Here is a 21,404-nt window from a genome sequence, read left to right as displayed (position 1 = left end):
ATAGCCTACATTTACGATAGGCTATTTGTTCTTTTATGTAGACTATATAAAGTATCAAGTATATCTAGTCTCACATGTTATGACTAGTTTGTCTACAGTTACTTTAACAAACTTTTTTAATAAATAAAATTTTTAATCTACGAATCCTGTTACCTTTATCTAGGATCATGCTGCTACATGGGCTGTCAAAAGATTGAAACCCAACTTACATATTTACCTTTGCTGAGTTTGTACCCAGATCACATTGTGAGCTTTTTTTTTTTTTTTGAAGAACCAGCCAACAAGTAAGTAAGTGTCCTTTGTGTGTTAGGGCAATAGCCTATACCTTAGCATTATTATATTTATTATTTCTAAGTGATGTAGGCGTAGTACGAGCTCCATTTTAGGCTGCCAGATCCTATTCCTGCCGGGCTATTGTGTGGATGGATGGAAAGCTGTATAGGAGGGAGGAGGAGGTGAGGACGAGCCGAGCAGATAAGAGAACTGGCTCATTGGCTGGTTGCTGTCTGTATAGCCCATATTTTATCAGAAACTAGAGGTCTTGCCGTTTGTGTTACAGGTCGAAAAACAACGACACCGCACTCCAGGAGCTACCGAGAGGACGGTAGCATGATAGACGTGGAGGGGAAACGGCAGGAAGAGGGCCTGTGTCTGCATTTTACTGCGCCTACACCGAATACATTGAGTCGGTAACCAACGTCCGACATGGGGAAGGAGGTAAATGGTGTTTCGCGGAGCCGGTTTGAGGTGAGTTTGCTATGAATATTAACTGACAGTCACTGACACACATTCAGGTAGCTGTAATAAAAGTTAGGGTATGGGGCCTACGTGATGACTGTCGCTGTATTTATTGCAAAACTGCGCTTATGGTGAGGCTACTGATGCAGCTTCCGCAGTCAATGTTTGGGATTAGGTCAAACGCTGTTGTTTTGTTTTAACAACATATAGCCGAGGCCTTGCATGTCATTTTGTGGAGGATACAGCTCGGTATTTTTGACTCCTGCCGTGCTGTTCATCAGTAAATGGAGGAGTCCTTTTTAAAGGTCCCTAAAATGTTGTCCTCGTTTCCCTATGCGCCGTCAAAACAAAGACAATGAGGCTACATGGAGCACGCCGAGGACAGCTCTGGCTCACATTAACATATTATCCGAAAAGGGAATTTGTTGACTTCACTTTGCAAAGAAGCTGTTTTCATAACTGTCCTCATATCTGCCGGGGTGTGATTTTTATGCCACTTTTGCTGGGTTGTCTGGCAAGCCGGAGTGTTGTGCTTATCCATGGCCGCTGCGGATGTGGGGGCCTCGGGTTGTGACTGCTACATGCACCCCGTGTTAGCACCCAACTATCAACAAACAGGCCCAGGCTGCTACAATGTAAAACACAGCGCAGCCCACACTTTTAGTAGAAGTACCACCTGTACACACACACACACACCCTCCCTATCTCTCTCTCTCCCTGACACACACACACACAAGTTACGGTGTTGTTGTTCCGAAGATTTTACCATTAACTTTGTGTCGCAGCCACACAAGCGTAACAGAGTTTTTTGGTCAAAACTCGTACATAAATGCTTTGTATGTGGCCGGTGACATTGGGCATTGTAGCCTTGGTACTTGGTGTTGTTTAATCCCTAGCTAGCGTGGGATTTGCGTGTGGTTTTATTTATTTTTAACGGTGCAACAGCTGACGACTCAGAAGATTCAGGCCGTTTACCTTCTGGCCCGACAGCTGCGGTAGAGCTGCCTTGTCAATGTAACCGGATTTAGGAGAGGAGAATACCGGAAGTGGCGCGACGTTGTCTTCAAATTAAAAGTAAATCAGTATCAGTAATCCTTTCAAGTTGCCTAGTATGGGTTTATGTGTAAGGGGGTTTCACTGTATATTTTTACATTTTATACACATTTACAAAGCTACAATCCTTTTCACAGCACAATGTTTTAGGAGACATAAATAAACTATATAAAGAAATTCAGTTTGGAACTGAGCATAAGGCCTATAGTCAGTGAGTATAACCATTAGAAACTGAGGAAGTTGCTATTTTAAGTAGCTATTTGTCTGAAACATTCATGCAGTCAGTATATTTAACTTCATGATGAATGTGGTTCATTTTGGTTTAGGCTGTGGTGTATTTATGCTGTTAGTCTATGGGAAGATTTCATTGTAAACTGATCTCTGAATTTTTGAAGATTTCAATCAAATGTTAACCAGTAGCATCTTTCTTACTGTGACTAATTTGATTAGCCTGAGTTTCAGTTATTTTAGTGAAAATAAATACAATCCATCTATCCATTAAACTTAGTATGACAGAAAGAATAAAAAAATACAACGCTGAGTTATTTCAGTTGTTAATACGCTAAAATCCACTACAAACCAAAAAAATTAAAAAAAGATCAGAGGTCTGATTGCAAGAAACCTGATACCAAAGATACAGCTGTTACTGTATGCTACCACAAACACCCAGTTGTCAAGACGTCATTGGTGTTGGTCTGTATGAGAGTTTTAATTTGAAAGGCATGGTCGGATGTTTTCTCTTATATTCTGTGTGGCTTCACTGCACAGCACTAGACACTGATCGGTTGTACACCAGCCCTGAACAAAACACTACAGCAGCTTGAAAAGTAAACAGGCATTAATGCTTAAAAGTGTAATTTCTCCAATTAAAAGGAATATGTAAATAATGACATCATTGTGATTTGCCACATTACCACTACATTGTGTATAATTGTGTGTATTGATGAAAGAAATGTTGAAGAAGTTTAAACTGTTGGCAACAAAACAGTGTTTATTGCAGGCAGCTTGTCTCTTGGGTATTTCCTATATCTGTTGGTCCTTAACGACATCCATGGTGTTTACCACAGTTATGAGTGTAAAACTAAATTTAATCCGAGGACGGGGTCTTTTCAGGAAACAACAAATGTTTTCTAAAAATATTATCACTTTTGGTTTCCTTTTACAATGATCTCTAGCTGGAGGTTACAGCTCAGCCAGCTTTTTACCTCCTGCCAGGCCTGAATCACTGACTATAGCTGACCAGTGGAGAAAACATAATGCTCACATTCATGCAGCATCAGTTTCATTTTATGTTAGATTACAAAAGGGGACAGGGTATGCCCGTTGACCATGAGCATCTGGTTCTTTGGAAATGGCCCTGGATTATTTGGCCAGAGAGTAGCGCTGTGGAAGGCGAGCTGTCAGAGTCAATTTGCCCCAAATCCAAACGGGAAATGTCTGTCCCTTCTTACTCCCTCAAAATTTTACACGTCTGTGCTGGCAGGCAGCCCCTGCATAGACAGATGTGCGTGTATGTGGAGTTTGTATGTTTATCAGCGAGACATAGAGAGGCTTTGACCTGCAGCCGACTGGATTTATAGAGATCCAGTCATTAATTTCAACAGGCAGACCTGTCAGTTTGTTTTTGTGAGGCTGATGAATAGGTTTACTTAAGTGTGTAAGTCTCTCAAAATCTGGAGCTATTGTGAATGTGCTTTTCAGATAGACGCCCATAATCAAAATGGCACTGTGTGGCACTGTGTACTAATTATTTCTTTTGTTTAAACACAAATAAACCTTTAATTTATTCTTGGATCATGGGCGCTTCACATTTGTACCTGTAGGGGAAGTGCAAATAAGGAAGACTTGCAAATTCCTTGTTGATCTTGTCACAGATGTTTGCCTCTTGTAAATAACATGCCTTCCTGCACTTTTTATTTACACACCAAAGCCCCCACCCCTCAATTACCCTGTCCCTGGTTTAGATTTATCTTTGTAAATCTATGGAGGAAAATGGATTGGGCCAGATGTTGCTTCATTCGCCTTGTTGTCCCCGAGTGGATGCTCCCAAATGTCAATGTTTCAACATCTTGCATTTTACAATCAAGCAGACTATGATTTACCACATATTATGGGAACACTGCACGTGGTGTGTGTGTGTAAGGAAGTAGCACTTAATAAATGCTACTTTATTGTCTCTTTCATGTACTGCAGCCTTTTCTGTGGATTCTAGGCTGGTATTTGTGCTCAGACAGCATGCAATCATTTACGTGGACATCCATTAGCTGTTAAGCAGAAGCTGGAGCAATTTGTCTGAGAGCCACAAAAGATAAACTGTAACTGATTCCAGTGTACATTCTCAGCACATACTGATGTGGACACTGGTGCAAACTCAACAGTATGAACAACACAGGAAGGGAGGACAGAATATGCATGCAGGAAAGATAACTAGAAAGCAGAGGCCACTACAGCGCTGTAGTCGGCTGCCCAAAGTCCCATCCTGCTGTTTTCTGCTTAGAAGACACAAAATCCCATCTCCTGTGCTGCCGCTTTATCTTCTGTCACCTTCAGTGTTTTCCAAGACTTGACAATGAATCTATCTTGGCTGATGAGATTACTATCATTTATCCTTGGTTATGTGTTGGGGCCGTCCTTGAGTGAGGTGAGTGGATGGCGGGGCCCCTGCCATGTTGAAACAGGCTGCCAGCACTAATATTATCCTCTGCACTCTTTCAGATGTTCACAAACAGTGATGAGGCGGTCATCAATAAGAAGCTACCCAAGGAGCTGTTGCTACGGTGAGTGACATTTTGAAACACCTCAATCAGACTCTCTGCAGGGCTTTTTTTTTTTTTTTTTTTTTTTTTGCGAACGAAAATGGCATGTCGCTTACTTCACACTCACCTCCTCGACTTGGCTACTGATCAGCACATCAGATCATACGCAAAGGCAAAATTGGCCTCCTCCCTGTCCAGCCCTCAAACACAGACGCACACACACACACATATGCTGTATGTTTATATGTTGTACACCCACTTGCCCTTTAGTGATTACTGCAACTAAACTAACCACTGGGATGCAAATTTCCTCTCCTTCCCCTCCCTGCTCCCCCAATGCTAATGTAATAAAAGATGAAGCTTGAGGCTATTCAACATTAAAATTGATTTCAGACAACAACAAAAAAAATTCAAGAGTTCCTGAGCAAACAGAAAATGAAGGCCATAACTCAAGCCTCGGCCTTGCCAGCCAAGCTGCCTGTGTTGCGGCTGCTGACTCCGTGCCGCTTGGCCAGGTGCAGTGCTCTGATTTGTGAGGCTGGCAAGCTTCACTGGGACTCACTTCACCCCAGCTTCAACCCTAATACGGTTTTTGCTGCATTGTAGGATCCTGTTTTAAGTTTCTAGCTCTGTTCATTAGAAGCCGATTGCGTGTCTTCCTTGCCAGGACCCCACTTTGAGTAAACACGTCTATCCAGCATAGAGAGTAAACACATCTATCCTGTTGACAGTCAAAGACAATATTGGCTGATTTACTCACAACCCTGTGCTGTGAGTGGAAGCAGACGCAGGGTTGAGTCGAGGGCAGAGTCTGGTGTAAAGAGGAAGCTTCTGGCAGCGGGGATCAGGGTCTCTAAAACCGTCCCTGTCTGTCTTCCAGAATCTTCTCCTTTCTGGATGTGGTGACACTCTGTCGCTGTGCCCAGGTCTCACGGGTGAGTCTGTGTTCACAAGGTGTGTGTGGATGCAAGTGTGCGCGACTGTATGTGTTGGTCTGTGTTTTTAGTGTGCGTTCTTTGTGTGTGTCTATGGTTCCTTTTTTGAAGGAAAAAAAACTTGACCCTAAATGTCTGTTTCTCCCTCCCTGCTCTCAGTCCTGGAATGTTCTGGCCCTGGACGGCAGCAACTGGCAACGAATTGACCTCTTCGACTTCCAGAGGGACATAGAGGTGAGCAAGTCTGATGCAATCATCCATTGACCTTACTTTTGACCTGTAACTTCAGTCTTTGCTGTGTATTTTTCCCTTCACACTTCAATCGAGCTGCAGAGCCAAATAAAGCAGTTTGAGTGGATTGTTTTTGTTGCAGGGTCGGGTGGTTGAGAACATCTCAAAGCGATGTGGGGGTTTTCTTAGGAAGCTAAGCCTGCGGGGGTGCCTTGGTGTGGGCGACAGCGCCCTGAGGTGAGCTTGGCGAAGACTTAACCTTACAGAAAATTCTAGTTCTGGTCCAAACCCTGGAAGAGAGAGAGACAGGCAAGTTCAGTTTGACTGTCATCACATAAATGCTTATTTGTTGTTTTTTTTTCTGTAGGACTTTCTCACAGAACTGCAGGAACATTGAGCTGCTTAGTCTGAACGGCTGCACCAAGATCACTGACAGGTCTGTGTATAGTTCATGTGCTAATGAATCATGATGTCATTTCTCCTTCAAAACGCTCATTGTCTTTCTCCTCCGCAGCACGTGTAATAGCCTCAGTAAGTTCTGTCCAAAGCTGAAGCACCTGGACCTTGCTTCCTGTACCTCAATCACCAACCTGTCACTTAAAGCTCTCAGGTGTGTAGGGTCAACACTGTGATCTATACTTCCCTTGACTTTACAGTATATTACTTACTGTGCACCAGTATTGCCACACCACCAGACAAAGGGGATGTAGGTGCAGAGCAAGGTTATAATAGTTTGGTTTGTGTGTTTAAAACAGAATTGATTGTTTAGTTTTTAGTTGGTTTTTTTTGTAATATGTGAGGTTTTGTTACGGGCGAGATTCAAAAAGGTCGGAAAAAGTATAGTGTAATAAAACTCAACAAAACATGAAAAACCATTTTTAAAAATGTATTCACTTAGGACAACCATGCACAAAAGCAACTATAAAAGATGCGTATTTTTCAGTTTGTTTGTCATTAACCAGAAAAAATGAAACTGGACACAAAAACAACAACAACAACAGCAACAGCAGAACATAAAATGTAGATATGGGCAGAGATGTGTAAACAGACGACACAAGATGCAGCTTTTAGTGCAAAATGTGTGTAATTCTGCATCTGAGGAGAGACGCAGCTCGAGTCACTGAGGGGAAAAAAAACATGAAAAACCCCAAAACAACCCATTGAACTGCCCTGCACTAGTTGTAGGTGCTGCAGCTCTGCGACACATCATCGCAGTTAATAAACAATAAAAAACTTGACATCATTAATACAGTGAATGTTTTTGACACTTGTTTGGCATATGTACTGCTCGCACACTGAGAGCCAGGCAGCTGTAAGATACTGCTCCATCTGGCACAGGTAAAAAACTGGAAGATAGATTTCATATCCACACAAAATACCAGGATTATGTATGAAATCAACAAAGACAATGAGACATTTTCTCTATAATTTTAGGTTATTTTAGTTAGTTTTGTAAACACACAATGCAGTTTCAGTTAGTTATGATTTTTATTTCATTTTGGTTAACAAAAATGTTTTTTCATGTGTATTTTTCATTATTTTGTAAGTGTTAGTTAATGATAATAACCTTGGTGCAGAGAGCATTTGATGCCTTTCACACTGTTGATACATGGGTTGTAAATGATGTGCTTTAACTTCCCACCTGACCCTTTCTTCTTTTCCCTCCTTCAGTGAGGGCTGTCCCCTGCTGGAGCAGCTCAACATCTCCTGGTGTGATCAGGTCACCAAGGACGGCATCCAGGCCCTGGTGCGCTCCTGCCCTGGACTCAAGGGCCTTTTCCTCAAGGGCTGCACACAGGTACGGTTGGAGATGCAAACCAGAGCTGATGATGTTTCAGTCAGTATGAAACTTAATTGGATGAATTTAAAAGCAACCTGATTGATACAATATTATTCTTACTGCTCAACAGTTGAACTTTTACACAATAGGTTGACTGACTGTTTTGTCGTATGTTTCGCCATAGCAGCCACCACTTATAAGTCTAACTTTTGAGTTCCTCTTATTTTCCAAATAGAGTGTAGTTGCTGCCACGACAGACATAAAATGCATCACTTCCTGTGCAGCAGAGGATGTTTCTGAGGAAAGACATAGCAGGTGCTGTTTACAGCAAATGTAAAAGCCTTCATGCAGCACCATCCTGTTAGTTCAACAGAACAGTGTGAGGAGACAGCCATGTATTTTTATGAAGATGTCACAGATCATTAATTTAAAGGACAAAACTAATCACAACATACAGCGGACGCTCGGTTGCCGGAGGTTTTTTACTCATCTTCTAGCGGCTGTAGTTTGCGGTGTAGATGAATTGCATCACAATAACACTTTCGAGGAAGTGACAGTAAAAGAGTTTGGTGGGATGATCTTGGTATACAAGTGTAGTTTAATTTAAGATATTGCTGCACAATTAATCAAAATATAATCGAAATTGCAATATGGCCAAGTGCAATGTCCAAATCGCAGGATCTGCAATTTTTTGCTAAAGGTAAAATATGTCACAACAGACCAGGTGCCCCCGGCCTACCAATCATATTCTGCAGAAGTAAAGGAACATGCTTGTTTGGTACAAGCCCAAAATCACATTATCATCTTTTTTTCTTTTTTTTTCAGTAAAAATAAAAATGTGAAAGTGACACTTCCAACTGAAATTGTGACTCATATCACAAGATCTGCCAAAACATTGCAATATGATTTTTTTTGGATATTGTTCAGCCCTATTTTCAGATGCCTGTTGTCTTTCCTCACAGTTAGAAGATGAGGCTCTGAAGCACATTGGGGCTAACTGTCCAGAGCTGGTCACACTCAACCTACAGACATGTTCAGTAAGTACAGTTAACATGGTGAGAAGATGAATCGCATTAATCAGGAAAGATGCAATTGTTTCACTGTATCCACATTTTATTATGTTGAAATGCACCTCTGTAAAAAACTTTATTAAACCTCTAAAGATAAACAGAACTCAGCTTAGTAGTTTCCAGGGAATGGGCTGATCGCCAAGTACACACTGTGCTCTTCAGCTCAAGCTCATTGTGAGAAGCTGATGGCCCCATCCAGCTCATACTGCCAAAGATCCACTGACACGGAGCCTGCTCAGACAGTCCATATATTTTTCTCTGACTGCTCCTGTCCTTAACATTCCCCTTCTTTCTTCACCAACACCTGAAAGCTCTCCTCTTCTTCCTTCATCTCTTTTCTCATCTCACCTCAGGAACTCATCGTCTCTTCGTGTTCCCAGTTGATCCTCCTTTCTCATGCCTAGCCCATTTTCAACCTCTTCTCCCTTTGTCCCATCTCCTCCTGGTTTTCTCGAGCAATACTTCAAACAACAATGCAGGGAGACAGAAATCGCTCTCGCTAGCTGAGTGTTAACGTGTCGCATGAATATATGTAAATCCATACATTGATTGCTCTTGATGCATAGCAACCGGTGAGCATAGGAAAAGTTGGTATGTCTCTGACATCCTCCGCTATGTACAAACGCACATGCTGTCTTTCTGTGAGCAGCAGATCACAGATGAGGGCCTCATCACAATTTGCAGAGGTTGTCACCGCCTGCAGTCTCTGTGTGTGTCGGGCTGTGCCAACATCACAGACGCCATCCTTCACGCCCTGGGACAGAACTGCCCCCGCCTCAGGTAAACTGTGACACACACACACACACGCTCACGCTCCTCACTCTGAACTTAACTATGGAGAACTTTCTAGACCCTGCAAATAATTAACCAAGCCATTTAGTTTGAATATCAGCCTTATTATCTAACTGTGGAACTCAAGTCACTCACTCTCTCTCTCCACCATGGATGTGAAATTATTTCACTTGAGTGTAAACTGATGTTATAACTGGCTTTTCAGATTTTCCTTAAATACGTGAAACTTAAATTTAATAGTCAACAAGTGTTATTCATAAAAAAGCCTTTAATATTCATTTAAAGCTGAATCCTGAAGTCATGTCATGAATGAATGGGCCTCTCTGCAGTGAAGATATCACAAGCCTTACTCCTGTAGATCTAGTTACTCTCTGTGCAGGAACTCAGTGAGTGACAGACTGTAAGTGATGCAGCCATTGAGCAACTCTCTGCTCCTCTTGTTCTCCTTTCAGAATATTAGAAGTGGCTCGCTGCTCTCAGCTTACAGATGTGGGTTTCACTACATTAGCAAGGGTGAGTGTGGTGTCTTTCTCTCACTCACACACACACACACACACACACACACACACACACACACACGTGTGATGATGTTAATTTTTGCTCCCAACACAAAATATTTCAAATATTATTTGTCCCAGAAAGCACAAATATACACCAATAAGCAGAAGATCGTGCAGTTTATCTCTGTTCAATGTCTCTGTTTCTCTCCTGCAGAATTGTCATGAGCTTGAGAAAATGGATTTAGAAGAATGTGTGCAGGTAAATAAACAATCTGAGCTACATAAATAGCGTTTCCATGGTTGTTGTATGTCATCTGCAGTTTCCACAATTGTTGCCTTTCACCTTTGCATCAGATCACAGATGGAACGCTCATCCAGCTGTCTATCCACTGCCCTCGTTTGCAAGTCCTGGTGAGTGTACGCCTGCCACTTAAGCATATTTCACTGGAGTGTTTATGAGCACCAAATCACAGCTTGTTTTAGGAGACAGTTGAGTAAATAGAGCTCCTGTGATGGTATCACCGTGTTCCTGCAGAGTCTGTCACACTGTGAGCTGATCACCGACGATGGCATCAGACACCTCGGCAGCGGCCCCTGCGCTCACGACCGTCTGGAGGTGATCGAGCTGGACAACTGCCCCCTGATCACAGACGCCTCACTGGAGCACCTGAAGAGCTGCCATAGTCTGGATCGCATTGAGCTGTATGACTGCCAGCAGATCACCCGCGCTGGTATCAAGAGACTAAGGGTGAGTTGTGTGGGCTGACAGCAGTGAGTAAGCTATTAGCGTTTTTCCATCGCATGATACAGACTTGACTCAACTCCACTCGCTTTTGATACCAGGTACTTTTTTATCCACTGCAGATAGTGCCCCCTCACAAAGCTATCGTGACTTTATGTTCAACGCAACACACACATGAACAATGGAAGAAAATCAAAGACATACCAAACAGAAAAACATGTACGACAATATGGTTTTCCATGTTGTCACACTGAAAGTCTAGAACAATAAATAACAGAAATGTAACAGCCTACAGTCAGCGGTTTACAGTCTTTTAAAAATGGAGGGTTTGTTTAGAAGGCCCCATTTCACACAATGATGATGTAGTGGTGATGATTCTCTCTGACCAGTCAATAGTGTGTCGGGTTTTCACGTCACCTTTTGATATCGCCTCAGCTCACTTGGAACCTCGGCGAAGGTGATACCATAAAAAGCACCAGTTACCAGGTTGTATCCATTTACAAGATGCAGAACAAAGAGAGTCGAGTCATGTTGAGCCAGTACCATGCAGTGGAAAAGGGCTGTATGATACTTATCCAGAATGTACTGTAATTTTGTGAACTCAACATATGCCATTTTAAATTTATTTGGTGAAGAGTTGTATTCAGTGTCACAGATCTACACATTTTAATTGGTTTAGTGTTGAATGATGGTTTGGAGTTAGACAGCCATTCAATCAACAAAGCAATCTTACTTCTTTATGTAGAGTTGACCTTTACAGCAAAAATGGTTTCTCACTAATCATAGATGATTAGTAAATGTTTACTGAAATCAGACCTGGAGCGCAGACGCTGCACTAACACAAACACTGTCTCTGATGAGGCCTGTTACACCACTTATCACAGTTGAGGAGTTGTTGTCTGAGTGAATCCATCCATTCCATACGTTGGGTTTTTAAGCTCCTGAATGGCACAATGGTGAAAGTAGAAGCTCACCGAAGGGAATTTGAGCTTGAGGGAATAGTTAGACATTCTGGGAGCTAGGCCTCTTGCCATTACCACTCTCATGTTCATGTTCTTGCTTAGTTTAGCATAAGACTGGATACTGTTAGCCTGGCTCTGTGCAGGGGTAACAAAATCAAGCTACCAGCACCTCTGAAGCTCACTAATTAACACGTCAGAACTTTGTTGTTTAATCCATACAAAAACCAAAGTGCAAAAACAACACGTTGTGGTTTCAGTTATGTGCTGGACTATTTGTTGGCCAGGTGCAGTCATTTCTCTTCATTAGAGTGGTGTGGACGTGGGAGTTGGGTTTTGTTTTGCTATGGACAGAACCAGGTTATCTGTTTCCCTCATTTTCCAGTCTTTGTGCTAAGCTAACAGAGGCTTCATGTTTACTGTACAGACTTGAGAGCGGTATCGATCGCCTCGTATTTCCCTAAATATTGAACTATTCCTTAAGGAGGAATATATTTAAAGTGTCAGTTTTTACTGACACATGGATGTTAACATTTTCCAGTAACTTGAGTATTGTAGCAAACTGTAGCCACTGCTGATGCTATCAAGCTACCTAGTGCAGTGTTTGTATGAGCTATTAACACATTTACATGTGTGTTTCTTTCTTTTTCACCACAGACCCATCTGCCTAACATCAAAGTGCATGCATACTTCGCTCCCGTCACTCCGCCCCCCTCCGTCGGGGGCAGCCGTCAGAGGTTTTGCCGCTGCTGCGTCCTGCTATGATGTAAAGACAACGACCCCCTTCCCTGTCCTCGTGTCCCTTGTACACGCTCCCCGCAGCCCGTCACTTGACCCCTGACCTGCTGTCCCCCCTCCCGGCCCCCTGTCACAGAGTACACGCTGGTGTCCCCTTTTTTTTTTTGGAGCTGCAGAGAGAGGGAGAGAGCCAACGCTTACAGGGTCTTGGGTAACTTTTCCAAAAAAACATTTCCAACTCTCCCCACCACACACACACACACACACACACACACACACACACACACACACACAGCCTCTTACACAAGCTGATGTGCAGATTCACTTACACATGAATGTCAGAACATTTCTGGGCTGTGTTCAGTGGACAAACCAGTATTATAAAGAGGGTTATGTAAAAATCAAACGTGATCACCACCGTTAAAGGATTTACAAAAAAAGTGCAAAAGAATTGTTAAAAAAATGACACGACAAGATCTTCACATCAGAAACCATTGTCCTTTATGTACGAGACAAATTACAGGGACAGCTGGATATTAAATAGTCCTGAAAGATCCCACTTCACCTCTCACACACTCTTCCCTCTGTGCTGAAGATCACTTAAACGCTACCTCTAGACGGGAACTGCACTTGAGTTAAGACCTGTGTTAGTTTTGTTCTGCAGGCTGTTCATTTCAAACAGGAGCAGCAAGTAAACTGTAAACTGGCTATATCCCAAACACACACACACACACACACACACACACACACACACACACACACACACACACACACACACACGAAGCAGCAGGAAGGCTGTTTTGTGATTAAAAAAAAAAAAAAAAAGAAAAAAAGAGAAAAAAAGCATACTTGCAGCTATTTGCACTTACAGTAAAAGCAATGATGAGACACTTTAAAATGACGACCATCTCGAAATTTAAGACTGGCATTTTACTAACAACACACACCAATACAAGTCTTCACTTGAATGCATACACTGAGCTTGCTTCACCTGTACCCTCACCTCTCTCTGACTCTCTGTTACAATCAGAAGCTTCAATATACTGAAGAGGAAAAAAAGAACACAAAGTTTAATATTTTTATAAAAATGGACAGCTATTAAGACTCACACGTGGGGACTCGAGAAGATGCCAAATGTTGCATGTAACACCTCTAGTTTTTTAAAATCTAACTGTACATATATGAGGACTGTGGGAGTCCGAGTGTGGAAGCCCGCTAAACGACAGATGACGATATGAGACGGGGCAAAGGTTGCCGTCGATGGGTCTTTCTGAGGGAACCGCGGCGAAGCTCACATGTGCTCGTTGAAGCACAGATATGTGTGAGGACGTGCGCTGGAGCTTTTGGAGAGTAAAAAGCAGCCAGTAGTCAAATCTGGAGTTTTGACGGATGAACTGATGCTGGCCTGTGAAAAGTTATAAAGACACTCTTTTGACAGATGGAGAAAAAAAAAAAAAAAGACATCACTACATGAACTCATGCTTTCAGACCAGGACAATGGAAAGAAAAAGCCAACTGAAAACAATCAAAGTCTATTTTCATTTAGTTTGATTTCATTTAGTTGCTCTTGTTTTCGCATCGGCGATGGTTCCTGGCCACGAGGAACTGGTGAACCACAACGCAGCGGCGAGAGGATGTGCCCGACGTCGGAGCCCGGCGTCGGCAACTCCTCAACTCCCATGAGGCCTTGCAGGGGACAGAGTGACAGCGTGTTACACCCTGCCACCTGTGACGTCCCCCGTCCGCCTGTGACCGGTGGAGGCACTGCAAGAGGAAGTCGACTGAAGCTTGAGCGCACAATTCTGGCCTGCTGACAGATATGATGGAAGGATTTTGGTCAGAGCAGAGGGCTATAATGGACTTCAGCCCCCAGGTCTATGAAGTACTGAAGCCTTTTCTTATGGAATATCTTCTCCTGCACTTGCACCTGCTTTATTCTGTGTCTCTTTTCTTCCCATTTCATTTTATAAATGTGTCTTTTACTGCGTTTCTTTCTGATTTCCTCTGGATCTCTACCTGTTCTCTTTTCTTTGCATCTCTGTTTTGGTGTGGTTTGGATTGCGCCTGCTTTGTGTTTTGAAGTCACGAGTTCAGTGTCTCAAAGTTGAGTTTCGAGCCCTCTTCCAGTCCTCAGTTTGGACCTGAGGGAGTTTGTGTTTTTATTCAGAGTTTATTGTTACTAAATTTCCAGAGTGTAGCCTTTGTCCAGGAGGGAGTGTTGGCACCAGTGCAATTGTAATCAATGTTAAATGTGAGTTGGACATTTTAAATGTGAGTGGAGGAGGCGTTCACGATGACATGTCTGTATGATGTAGGTTGAACTTTTTTGAATGTTTCCATCAAGGAGAAGTCCTCAGGATGGCTTTAGCAGAAACAGGTTTTTCTCCCATAAGTGTGCTTTCCTCTCCTTTTAAATTTTTTATGGCTTGCTTTTCCCGAACACCCCCCCCCCCCCCCCCCCCTTAATGCACCCTGCCCAAAAACATCAAGCAAGACAGACATTGGTTGACCCAGTCTCGAATGTTGATCGCTCTCAAACGTCCCCGTTCTGGTTTAAGATTCATGCCAACAGGGCAAAACGCTGAATGATGATTCTGTTCAGTTTGTGATTTGACGGCTAACGACAGGCAGAATAACACAAGCTGAGATGAATCTAGTGTAATCCAGTCTGATCTGTTTTGTTTGAATGGGGGTTTATGGAAGGATTAGGGAACAACCAAGAGTAGTGGCGGAGGTATCTAGTGTACTCTTGTCGCTGTGCTTTGGGGTTAAGATCATTAACTGGAGGAAAAAGGAAAAAGTCACAGGATTTAGACTTTGATCCTGGATGTAACACCTGCCTGCCCTGTTCATGCACCGTAAGTGGCGCAGGCTGAGTCATCAGTGCAGCAGACAACATGTGCTTTCAAGGCAAACACTTTGAATGGATTACAGGTAATAATACACAACCTGCTCCTGATGGTTTTATTTGTGCAAAAAAAACAAAACAAAAAAAAAACAAACCTGCCATCAGCCTTTTCATGGTACAAAAAAAAAACACTACAGGATCTATAAAGCAAAACAGATTTATTTTCCTCACATTATCAAACACCTCTGTGTCCTTCTGTCACACCTTCCACCAGTTTACATAAAGGAGGCGCAGCAGCGCTATGGATCAGTCTGTTTCATGCATGTTTGGTCCCAAACACTGGAGAAAGGTTGAAGATTAGGACAGAGGGCAAGAGGTGAATCTACAGTGTGTTCATGGTAGATTGACACCAGGGAAATTTCAAAAACAATTTTGACAATGACTGTAGTTCATATAATTACTGTAAATCTTTTCCTTTTTTCTTTTCTTTCTTTTTTTTTTTTCTTTTTTTACAATTAACCGATATAAATGAATATGTACGTATGAATAAATATATACCTATATTATTAAGACTTGTCTAGTTTTCTCTGGTGTTGAACTTGTTCTCATTTTCAACCTTGTTGCCACAGTAGATGGCAGCAATGAGCCAGTTGCACTGACTCCTCCACCTCTGCTGCTCTGATTTCTCCTCTCTGCCGGTTGCAGGACTCATGATCAAATCAGCTGTTCGGTGAGGCTAATTGATTTGCTATAGTTAATAGCAAAATGGGGGTAAACCACCAGTTTCCAGACTGGACTGTGCTGTAGGGATATCAGAAAAACTAAAGTTTAAAAGAATCATTTACCGTCACGTCTGTAATTTCATACCAACCCTCTCGAACAATTGAAGTTAACAGGCCTCAATGATGAGGGGTTTTCATCTTTGGTCCAACATTGGAAACATTTGGCTTTAAATCACCCAGATGATGCTCTTCTGCAGCCGTTTGTCTGTGGAAACAATGAAAAAACAAAAACTATCTATGCCTTTAATGAGTGAGCAGTTCTGTTTCTATTCACACAGTTTTTAGATTTTTTTTTATGGTCATTCCTATCATTACTGTTTTTTTATTTTTAATTACTCCTGTTTGTAAATATGGTTATTCTTTAAAGACACCATGTGGGGAAAAAATGCTATAATGTTGAATTAGATTTTCTTGCATTTTCTTTTTTCCTCTTTCCTCTTTCCTTTTTTTTTTTTATTTTTTATTTTTTTTTTATTAAGCGAGACCTGGTCAAGAAAGCGGCCTCAAAACACACAAGTGGACAAGCTTTGCTTTTCCTACAGTCCTACACTTCCTTATCGTCACCGTTTTTCCATATTAGTTGTTACAGCTTCACAATTTTCGACATGTGCTTTAAAAGTAGTCAGGTGCCAATATGAATATTGAACCAGGTTTTTGTTTGCTGCGATCATTCTTCCCATTCATAAAGGCCAATACAAGATCAGTTTCTAACTCACTTTCAAGGGTTGGACACCTCAAGTGAACATGTTCCAAAGCTTTTCCCTTGAATTATGCACTGAAAAGACTGACACACCTGTGAACCCATCCTTGCTCACCGCTACAGATACTTGGCACAAAGTGTCACTTTAATACAAACAGCCGTTACTAGATGGGTGTCTGTGGTTGAAGATGAGACTCTTTGGACAGGCTGTTGGGGCCCATGGGACACTGCATGCAGAGTCAGGTCTCTGTATTTGTCTGAGGTGGAAGCACAGATGAACAATCACTATCAATTTATATCAGTGGAAAGAGCAGCAGCTCTGGTCCTGCACCATGACGACCACTGTCACGGCTGGGATCTGTCTTCCACCCATAGGACTCATTTCGTCCCGTCCCCCCCCCGGTCTTCAAATCGCTGAGAGATCAATGTGTTTCCAGTCCTGTTTTAATGTTCATTTTTAGCAGCCGGGTTCTGGCACCTGGGGTATCACATGGAGGATGAAAGGTGGATGGCTCAGAGGGAGAAATTTAAATGTGTGTGTGTGTGTGTGTGTGTGTGTGTGTGTGTTCCACTGCTTCAGCAACTCTCTCTGCTGTTCAGTGTGTTCTGGGTTTGAACAGACGGATCAGATCACAGCACCACCCCAGACAAGACATTGCATTTCTGTTTATTTTTGACAGCAAAGCCCCTTCTATACACTAAAAAAGAACTTTTTTGACTTCATGGCTTTTGTTCTGTGATTTTTTTTTTTTTTTTTTTTTTTTTTTTTTTTTTGTTTCGTTTCGTTTCAGTCTTCCTTTCACTAGTCACTCTGCTATCTGCCGTGCCCTGGTTCTGAGTGAAGCAATAATTAATGTGATAACAGAGGCTCTCTCTCCCTTTGTCTTTCCTCTGTCTCTTGTCTCTAACACACCCACACCCACAGACTCTCTGACAGCGTAGAGCAAACTTTGATGTCAGGCTTTGGTGAAATATTGCAGTGCAGATAGAAAAAAAAACACACATTAATCAATTGTAAGTCTTTCTTCCCTGTGATTGGTGCCATATTAGCACAGAACTCACTTTAAAATACCAGTATGACCTTAACTGTCCCTGTTCTCCTTCATCAGGTAAACACAAGAATCTGTTGTGACCACGACCTTATTGCTTCATTCATGTGTTTCTAAAAAAGGGGGTGATCAAGAGAAAACACAGGAGGATGGCAACACCAGGAAATCAGAGGTAAGATGCCAATTCAGCAGCTTCAAACAAATCCCACCAAACCGGATGAAGCTCTAACTCTTCAGGGCGGCTACGGTGTCTCTGTTGGGTGCTTCGGCTCATGGAGAAAGACAACGGATGAAGGATCGCAGGGTAAAAGCGTTGCTGTAGAACTGTTCTCTCAAAAAACTCAGAGACAAACTGAAAGTAGTCCAGCTCATCCCATGAGGGTCAATTTTTTTTTTTTCCTGCTGAAGGAGAAGATGACTGACTCTGACTCACAGCTCCATCATATGAGCTGCAGAAAGTTTTGCATCAACATCCTCCACCCACTTCTTCTTCTTCTTCACTTCTTCATTCCCCTGACATTGATAGTTAATAATAACATACTTGGTTTTTTACCTCATGGTGTTTTTCTGCACTTTATGTCTGTGGTGGTTTTACATTAATCTTAAGCCTTTTTATGCCAATGCACCAGAGAGATACAAGATTTTCTAAATATAGACTTGTATCTGCAAGTGAGCCTATAATAAATGTGGAGTCATATTATGACCTGTTACAACTAGTAGCACTTATGTAGCTGTAGTTACTTTTTATAAGCGTCACCTAGTATAGGCTGTGACACACAGTGGAATTAAAAGGGTGCAGAATGTGGGAAAGAGGGAACATCCTGCTTTTTGTTACAAACGCTCAGGACCTCAAACAGAAAATCAGCTGTATGTCTGTGAATTGTGAGTTCTTCTACATTTGGGCTTAAAAAAAGCCCCCGCCCACGGCCGTGATTCCTGGTTCAGTCTAAATGAATCCTGGCAGAGTTGTAAAAATTGCCCCAATCATGCGCCTCAGACGCACATCGGAAGGCGTGCCTCGGATTGCGCTTAAATTTAAGTCTGAGCAGTGGTGAAGGACACAGTTTGCTTTGGATTTACACCTAGCTAGTGCCTTCCAGAGCACGAGCTGATGTGTATTTGGATCTGATGTTATTCGGTTGATATTTTCACATCGATTCAAACCTTCTTTTTTTTTTTGCGACTGGAGGACGAGGTTGTGCCACATTGGAGCTTTCCGATGCGCGTCAAGGCACGATACAACAGTCTCTCCATACGTGAGATTCAGCCCTCCCCTGAACGCTTGTCCTCGCGTGGCACGAGTGAATTATAACCGGCCGGTGTGTGTTTATGTTTTATGAATCGCTTAATTAACGCGTAATCTTGCGGCTGGTGTGTGGAGAGCAAATGGCCATAAGGTGTTCTTCTCGCAGCGCGCACAAATCCCGTTGATGTGGATCTGTCACACTTTGTCACACACGTTTGTATGGCTGAAGCCGGAGCTCTCCTACCCACAAGACACAGTTTGCGGAGTTAAAAGTTGTTGCTGCTTGTGTCTCGAACGACTCTTTCCACCACGGTACCAATGATGACTGAGGAGAACAATGAGGTGGAGAGCGACTCGCAGCTCCAGCGCTCTCCAAGCACCATGTCCATCCAACCCATGACATCCAAGGCAAGTACCAGCACCTCTAAGCTTTGTTACACTCACCTCTAATGACCCGCCCTGCACCTCATACTCTGATGAGACTCCCAGATTCAACAATGAACTTTGCAGAGCAGTTTACACGGAGAGAAAAATGACTGTAGGCTGAATCAGTGAGAGAGTCATTTTATTTTATATTTTTTAGCAGTGATTTGGTCTTTTTTTGTGTTTTCATCTTCCCGTATTATTCCACCGGTTTATATAATATTGATGACAATACTTCACAAATGCGGTTGTATTCATCATGACTGCGTCACTAGGTGTAACCTCATACGTAAGGTCTGATGTCACTGTCTCCCCCTTTCTGTCTGCCTCTCTCTCTCTCCAAATCTACTTCCTGCGCGCGTGCACACACACACAGACACATGCACACACTCACTCAGAGGATTTATGTTTAGAATTCATTCATAATGTGCATTTTGATAAGTATTAGGCAAAAAATAATTTGCATATAATGATTAATACTGATTCATATTCCTGTCTTTTCACATTGCTGCGCTCACACACAACTATGCTGCAAGCCGGTTCATGTTGGAATGAGCATAAATGGCCACAGTGCATTTTGTGCCTAATACACAGAACTAAGTCCTTCTACTGTGCAGTGTTGGCCTGCCTGAGCTTCAAGTGGCCTTTCAAAGTATCCTTATGACTCCATTTAAATTGTTGACATGACTGTATAAACAAAGATTTCAAGGGCTGGCCTCCAAGAGCCTGAGCTGTGAAAGCTTTCTCAATGCCTGCTTTTTAATGCAAGACTTGATTCATTTAGCCCACATCAACTTTCCTTGAGTCTTTGTCTCCGTCTCATGCCCCCTTCTATCGCAGTCACACAAAGACACGGCGTTGACATGTTTGAAGCAAAGCGATACTGGTGCAACAACAGAGTCAGATGCTCCACCAGCTGATTGCCTCAGTGCCTCATCTAAATATTTGATGCTCTCTCTAAGAAGCATGAAGGTCGGCATTGTTGCAAGCTATTTTATCACCACTCACTCAAGCGCGGCCCACTTCAGTAACCCCCAGTCCTCACCAGCTGCTCACCAGAGAGAATTGGGTACAACTCTTTGCCACTCAGGACTGATCCAATTGGTATTCAAATGATGCTCAGTTTGCTCCAGCTTCACCACATCACAACTATTTATGCCACAAACTCGCAAGGTCGGCCGTTGAAGCACAAGTTCTGTTCCTCTTCTACTTCTGCTTTCCCAATCGATTGAGGCTTCAATGGTAGTATTCCAGGGCTCCGTGTGAAATGGATTTCACTTTAATCTTTGGCCTTCATGCTTCTGAGCCGCTCGTAGATGTTTGATGTTCAGGTGGAAGGTTAATTGTTAAATCTTTGGAACTTCCCAAGATTCAATTGCTCCCTGCCACAGAACAGTTGGTGTGGATTTGCCACCTTAAGGGAGTCTATTAAGGTATCAAGGAGAATACTGAAGTTAAAGGTCCCATATAGTCTAAAGGTAGATGTTCATGTGTTGTTTGATCATAAGTCAGGTCTAGGTTCTATATTAATACTGTGAAAGTATCAAAGCCTCGGTCCACAGAGAGATGCACACCTGTATTCAGAAACTGAGCCTTAAAACCACCACCACCACCTTTGTGATGTCACAACAAAGCAGTCACCATGCTCTGCCACGCCCCAAGCCCCGCCCACCTGGACCCACCATCCAAACTAGCAGGATTTGGTTTCTCTGAGTGCTAACCTAAAATGTTCTATATTTTTCACTGGCTCAGAGTCTCCTCTCTTCTGATTGGCTCACTGACCTGTTGTTACTAGAGCTCCAGATAGAAGCCTGAGGGGGGAGATGTAAAACTGTATTGAGATGGTTTTTGGTTCTAAAACCACAAATATATCTTCTTATGGATCATCACTTCAAATAAAACACAGAAGTGTTATATGGACCTTTAATGTTAGCTTGGCTCTGATATGGTCAGGTGTGGTCCCAGGAGATTCGCTCACATCAACATTCCTCCTTTATCTATTTTAAAGATTTAATCAAGACCATTCCCAAATTGAAAATAAAAAAAAATCAGCCACAGGGTA

At 42.5% G+C, this 21,404-nt stretch overlaps 2 protein-coding genes across 7 annotated transcripts in view; both read left to right on the top strand.

Annotated features, from left to right (window-relative positions):
* Positions 1-50: 50 nt before the first annotated feature.
* Positions 51-15,714, top strand: fbxl20 (F-box and leucine-rich repeat protein 20). Of its 3 annotated transcripts, none has more exons than XM_056402509.1 (16): positions 51-284; positions 560-747; positions 4,507-4,568; positions 5,428-5,482; positions 5,642-5,716; positions 5,856-5,950; positions 6,081-6,149; positions 6,228-6,323; positions 7,385-7,511; positions 8,456-8,530; positions 9,213-9,343; positions 9,808-9,868; positions 10,070-10,114; positions 10,210-10,266; positions 10,391-10,603; positions 12,214-15,714. In XM_056402509.1, exons 2-16 carry the CDS (start codon positions 706-708, stop codon positions 12,319-12,321), a joined length of 1,311 nt encoding a protein of 436 aa, XP_056258484.1. In that variant the 5' UTR covers positions 51-284; positions 560-705; the 3' UTR covers positions 12,322-15,714. The 3 variants fall into 3 exon arrangements, with proteins under 3 accessions (XP_056258484.1, XP_056258483.1, XP_056258482.1); XM_056402508.1 differs by lacking the exon at positions 51-284 and adding an exon at positions 326-455; XM_056402507.1 differs by lacking the exon at positions 51-284 and having other exon boundaries at positions 462-747.
* A 2,776-nt stretch (positions 15,715-18,490) lies between these two features.
* The window catches only part of LOC130185757 (SH3 and cysteine-rich domain-containing protein 2-like), a 28,595-nt gene continuing 25,681 nt past the window's right edge, over positions 18,491-21,404 (top strand). For 3 of the 4 annotated variants that reach the window (XM_056402394.1, XM_056402392.1, XM_056402391.1), the window contains exon 1: positions 18,637-19,327. In XM_056402394.1, coding sequence (XP_056258369.1) covers positions 19,238-19,327 — 90 coding nt within the window. In that variant the 5' untranslated portion in view covers positions 18,637-19,237. Of the gene's footprint in view, positions 19,328-21,404 lie in introns of all 4 variants that reach the window. The other variant, XM_056402393.1, reaches the window with a different exon arrangement.

This window comes from Seriola aureovittata, chromosome 17 (genome assembly GCF_021018895.1).
Source record: "Seriola aureovittata isolate HTS-2021-v1 ecotype China chromosome 17, ASM2101889v1, whole genome shotgun sequence".
Lineage (NCBI taxonomy): Eukaryota > Metazoa > Chordata > Actinopteri > Carangiformes > Carangidae > Seriola > Seriola aureovittata.
The sequence above is the reverse complement of the archived record's forward strand: the minus strand, read 5'-3'. Positions and strand labels throughout refer to the sequence as shown.

Bases quoted from the DNA above. Each gene is read 5' to 3' on its own strand.
- fbxl20 (XM_056402509.1), top strand. From the start codon at position 706: ATGGGGAAGGAGGTAAATGGTGTTTCGCGGAGCCGGTTTGAG. The intron at 748-4,506 runs GTGAGTTTGCTA...GCACTCTTTCAG, and splicing joins TTTCGCGGAGCCGGTTTGAG to ATGTTCACAAACAGTGATGA. The intron at 5,483-5,641 runs GTGAGTCTGTGT...CCCTGCTCTCAG, and splicing joins GCTGTGCCCAGGTCTCACGG to TCCTGGAATGTTCTGGCCCT.